The sequence below is a fragment of the Sinocyclocheilus anshuiensis genome, unplaced genomic scaffold, assembly GCF_001515605.1.
Source record: "Sinocyclocheilus anshuiensis isolate Anshui unplaced genomic scaffold, SAMN03320099.WGS_v1.1 scaffold524, whole genome shotgun sequence".
In the NCBI taxonomy this organism is placed as follows: Eukaryota; Metazoa; Chordata; class Actinopteri; order Cypriniformes; family Cyprinidae; genus Sinocyclocheilus; species Sinocyclocheilus anshuiensis.
The window spans coordinates 1204641-1210409 of record NW_015555703.1 but is presented as its reverse complement, the minus strand read 5'-3'; the positions used below and the strand labels follow the sequence as shown (position 1 = coordinate 1210409).

General features: G+C 36.2%; 1 protein-coding gene across 3 annotated transcripts in view; it reads right to left on the bottom strand.

Moving 5' to 3' along the window:
- The window catches only part of LOC107671710 (dipeptidyl aminopeptidase-like protein 6), a 127069-nt gene that overhangs the window by 1713 nt on the left and 119587 nt on the right, over positions 1 to 5769 (bottom strand). For all 3 annotated transcript variants that reach the window (XM_016464645.1, XM_016464646.1, XM_016464647.1), the window contains exons 20-25: positions 4000 to 4194; positions 3847 to 3901; positions 1970 to 2087; positions 1806 to 1864; positions 883 to 955; positions 695 to 768 (exon numbers count right to left, since the gene is read on the bottom strand). In XM_016464645.1, coding sequence (XP_016320131.1) covers positions 695 to 768; positions 883 to 955; positions 1806 to 1864; positions 1970 to 2087; positions 3847 to 3901; positions 4000 to 4194 — 574 coding nt within the window. The remainder of the gene's footprint in view (positions 1 to 694; positions 769 to 882; positions 956 to 1805; positions 1865 to 1969; positions 2088 to 3846; positions 3902 to 3999; positions 4195 to 5769) is intronic.

Below are 5769 nucleotides of genomic sequence, written 5' to 3'. Positions count from 1 at the left end.
ATATCTACAGCGGATCTAAATATTTATAATTAATTATAACTAGTTATGATTAATTATTCATATTTCCCTATTAGCTGATTCGCTACAAATGTTTGTCTAGAGTAATTTTTGCTTATTAAACGTTACTTTAATGCGTTACCCCCAACACTGTATATAGAGAGAGAGAGAGAGAATATCCTGTTTTATTCAGAAATCTGTCATATACATCAACATAACAGTTCAATATTCATTACTTATTTTTGAGTGTTTTTTTTGGCATTTGACTGTGTGGTTGCTAGGGTGTCTGAGTGTTTTAGCATGTTGCTATGTGGTTGCTAAGGGTGTCTGAGTGTTTTAGCATGTTGCTATGTGGTTGCTAGGGTGTCTGAGTGTTTTTAGCATGTTGCTACAGTGTCTGAGTGTTTTAGTATGTCGCTATGCAGTTGCTAAGGTGTTGTGAGGAAGTGAGTAAAAATATCACATCTCTCCTCACTGAGTTACATGATTTGAGGTGTCATTCAAGTCTACAGCACAAATGGAACAGAACGAGTTATAATGTAATAATGAATTAGTCTTGCCCAAACCACAAACCCTTAGTATATGTAACAGTAACTGTGACACTTGATGCAACAAACACCACTAAAAAGATGTTACATAATGCAGAAATGTAAGTGTCAATAGCTGAGAGCTTAAATAGCAGCTGATCAGCTCTTACCTGTAATGTATAATTAGCTTTCTCATTTATCAGATGGTTGATAAATTTGGCCGTGTGCTGAAAATGGACTTTCTCTGTGTGAACAGAAAGACATTTTACACAGTGTCAGTTAAACAAATGAAAGAAAAGCATGTGTTTAAGAAATAAAGAAGTTAAGCACAAGAAGCTTTGTTTAATTCAAGGGTTACCGTCCGCCGTCGGGTGAATTAGCATGAGTTTTTTGTCCCTCAGTTGCTCCATGTGGTCTGTTAAGCATGCCATCTGAAAAAATACAAGCCAAAACCATATGTAAGAGAGAGTGCCGGGGAGATTACTTACAAATTGTAGTCTGTTACTGGTTACATGTTAAAATTTGTAGTCAGTACCTAAAATGAGTAATCTCGATTAAACTAATGTATTTTGACTACTTTTGGATTACTTTTAGATTACATTTGACATGACTTGTTTATAGATTTAAATGGGATTATTGTTATTAAAAAAAGAGAAATAAATGCATGACCACTAACCAACATCAGAAGTTGCGAATGTGTTGTTAAATTATTGAAATATTAACTTTAAATCTCAGTAAATATTTAGGTCAAAGTGGTTTGACTGACAAAAAGTTTGGGAATTCCTGCATCACATGAACAAAAATCAAATAATCAAATAATTTGAATAAATCAATTATGAATAATGTACTGCCATTGTGTGAATAATTTGTAATCATGTAATTAGTGCTGGGCGGTATGATCAAACTTTCACGCTTAGTAACACATACAGCTGTTCCCTCACCACAGTGCACCAGTGAAAAGGGACCCCTTTCAAACAGTGTTGCATTCCGAACGTTGTTTTAACGACATGCACCGGTATTGCGGTATTTTAAAAATTCATATCATAACAAAAATAAACACCGGTATTCGGTATGAACCGGTATACCGCCCAGCACTACATGTAATCCATAAAAAGTAACTGTAATCTGACTGAGCATTTTAAAATGTAATCTAATTACAAGTACTTAATTTTTGGAATCTGATTACGTAATCCAGATTACATGTAATCAGTTACTACCTGTTAAATCTGGTAACAGAATTATTTGACCTGACCCTCAACCATCTTATGTTGTGTGCATTACCTCGTATCCTCTCTTACTGGACTGCGGTGATCCTAAATAGCGTTCAGAAAATGCAGAAGCTGCAGGACAGATGATCATCAGTAACACTGAAATGAGTCCATTCATTTTATTCTAATAAATGAATGACAGGCATGTGTGATCAAACACTGGATATGACATCATACCGTATAAAGAGAAATCAGTGATGGGGGAGATGACGGTGCCACACTTGATTTTGAATTGAAACATATTTGGATTTTCATCTGAGCGTAATAGTCGGCTGGCCAGATATCCTCCATATGCCTGAACAGACAAAACAGGTTATTAGTGATGAGTGAACATAAATGATGCTGAATGATACAATCGTGCATCACATGGTACAATTTCATCAAGAGAGAATTTTGAGAAGATTAATATGAATCCAACAATACAGACTTCCTGAAGCCAACATGAAATCAAAACTGATTCTTAATTTTAATATTTTTGATTCTTAAGATTTAATATGTGTTCTTGCTTTTGAATTTTGAACGAGTCATCAGTGCATGTTATTACAAATACACAAAATGTCTTTATAATCACTCATCAAAATTGAATAACAATCGCTTTCCGGGCAGGGTTATTATAGTAAACTAAAACTATCTTTGTTCATTCATAGCTAAAATAAAATATAAATGTAAATAAAAAAGTTGAAGCACTAAAATTACTAACCTGAAAAAAAATTAAAATAAAATAAAACTTAAATAAAGGGGTCATAGGATGCCCATTTTCCACAAGTTGATATGATTCTTTAGGGTCTTATTGAAAAGTCTGTAACATAGTTTGGTTAAAAATTCTCAATGGTAGTGTAAACACCTTTTTTACCCTGTCAAAAGCAGCTCTTTTCAGAGCAAGCCGTTTTGTAGCATTTTCCTTTAAATGTTAATGAGCTCTGCTGACCCCGCCCCTCTCTTCCGAGCTGCTCTCTGAGAGACTGTTTACTTTAGCCGCATTCATCGTGAAACTTGCTAATTAGCACATTATTAGGAAAGGCGATTTGCAAACAATTGCGGACTGATGACAGCTCACTCAGGGCGGAGCTAAGGTAAGACACCAGTACAGTCTGTGCTGTACTGTACTGTCAATCAAACTATCATGGGAGGGGCCTGTCTGTGTGACGTCACACAGACAGGCATCTGAGATCGGCTCGATTTGAGAAGGGGGTAAAGATTTTAGTAGATTAAAAAAAAAAAAAACATTGGGTGGATTTTTATCATTTTAGGGTGGTTGTGTACACACACTGCCAACACAACGACGGTGGGGGTCAGTGACGCGGTGGGCAAGTGACTTAAGCGGTGTTGCGGCTTAACACAGGTATCACCGTCAACACCGTCTATCGCGGCAAGCCTAGCGGGGATTCCCCCGAGGGGTAGTGCTTAGGGAAGTTCTCGAGTGCATGTCTAAAAGCGGAGTGTAACGCAGCCCTGTCCAGTCTGTGCTGAAATGCTACTGTCAATCAACAATCGTGGGAGGGGCCTGGGTCTGTGTGACATCACACAGACAAGAAGCTGACAACGGCTTGATTTGAGAAAGGGGGAATGATTTTAGTAGATTAAAAAAAAAAACATTGGGGGGATTTTTATCATTTTAGGGTGGTTGTGTACACACACTGCCAACACATTTCAGTTCAAACAACTTGTAAAAGTGCATGTAGCATCGGATGACCCCTTTAAATAAAAATAAATTAAACCTAAATAGTAATATTAAAATATAAATATGATGAAAACACATCACAGAATTACCAAAAATTAAACTAAAATTAAAATGAATTAAAACTGAAAATATAAAATTAAAAGCTAATTCAAAATATTAATACAAATTATAAAAGTATATAAATAAAAGTAAAATACTGTACATAGGCCTAATGTGATATAAAAGCGTTTTGTCATGCTACCTCATTACTTGTTGGAAAAATTAGCTTTTGGGAAAAAAAAATAAAAAAAATCACACTACTAGGTAAACAACTCAGCTATTCTCACACTACTCAAACATGTCACTCATTCCCCAAGTCACCAAGCAAACTCACCTTTCCAGAAACTCCAACTCTTGAGCTGTCAATGTATGGCAGCTGTGAGATAATTCTGCAGTGAATCATAGAAGAGATGTAAGCGTGAAGTAAAGTGTTCTCTCAGCACTGATGCTGCTTTAGTTTTAGTGTCGTTCATATAGATGGTCTGACCTAAGAGCTTCCAGCTGGTCTCTCTCCTCAAACTCCCCCAGTTTCTTTCTGATGCGGTGGAGGAGGTTTGTGCCCTGAAAGCCACTGCCACGGCCGTCCAGACGCATGACTATGGTGTTGAAGGAGCTGACCAGCACCGTGGTCCAGTCCACCTGGAACTGCTCTGTCACCATCTGACCACCAGGGGTGCCGTCCCTACCAGAGCAAAGCAAACGTGTCGGAACCATCCGATCAAATGCCTCAAAACAACGTCACGTTTTGATACCTTGTACTTAAAACCCACTGGATGAATGATACGATGAAATATCTGGGTCACAAAAAAAAAGAAAATTATGTAATAAATAAATAATCAAGCCTATTTAAGGTCTTTTAAGTTTTTTTTTTTGTTGTTGTTTATTTTTGCTGCACTGTTAATTCTCCCTCTGTGTGTGTGTGTGTGTGTGTCAAAATCTGCTAAGGGGTAATAATGATCATTTTTTAATAAGTGATTTTTTACATTATTTACATTTATTCTATTATTTACAACAGGATCTGCATGCGTTTAAATGAAATATTTTGGTTATAAGAGACAAAAAAAACAACTTAGTACATCAAACCACTCCTTTCTGGGTAAAAATTTAAATAAAAATTGTGAGCATTTTTGACAAGCCAGACATGTCAGTCTCTGAGTAACATGTAATTTAAACCATAAAATAAATATAAGAAACTACGCAAAAAGCACTTTGCATGTCTCCAGCATGTTTTATAATTACCCAAAAATCAAACATAGTTCACCCCTCATATCACGTCCGTCAAAAACTTAGGCTGGCTGTTGACTGGAATATTAGAACTAAAAACATTAACATAACACACTCATGGGCATCAATCACTGAAAACTTGCCAGCTAAGAAATAAATAATTATTACCGTACAATTATGCTATTTTCAAATCCACATCATTTGAATATTATGATATCGATGTCTGTCAAAAAATAATGTGCACACACGGTAGTATTTACGAGAAGCAGGGGTCCAGCTAGTACACGCATTACCTGAAACTCCCTCTCTACCGGATGTTTTGAATGCATCATAGCTTTCCGAGAAGAGGGAGAAAACATGCTGTCTGTCAGAGACGAAAACGCACGTAATACATAAAGCACATGAGTATAAATTTGTTCTTCACTCACTGAAATTGAATCGTAATGATCAGAGAACTGAGTGAAATACTTCACACCGCATGCTACAGATGATAAACGCCAATCCAATGGAAACTTCAATTTGTGTTAGTGAACATCCCTGTATGTTATATTTTGCCTGATATTTTTTAATACACGATCTACACATTCTGATTATGATTCTGACATTCCTGATTTGAACATTTTCAATAATTCTCTATTCTTGATTGATCTTTTTTTTTTTTTATAATTTTGGTGAACTGTTAAAGGAACACTCCACTATTTTTGAAAATAGGCTCATTTTCCAACTCCCCTAGAGTTAAACAGTTGAGTTTTACCGTTTTCGAATCCATTCAGCTGATCTCTGGGTGTGGCGGTAGCACTTTTAGCTGTAGCTTAGCATAGATCATTGAATATGATTAGACTGTTAGCATCTCGCTCAAAAATGACCAAAGAGTTTCTATATTTTTCCTATTTAAAACTTGACTCTTCTGTAGTTACATTGTGTACTAAGGAAAATGAAAAGTTGCGATTTTCTAGGCTGATATGGCTAGGAACTATACTCGCATTCCGGCGTAATTATCAAGGAACTTTGCTGCCGTACCATGGGTGCAGCA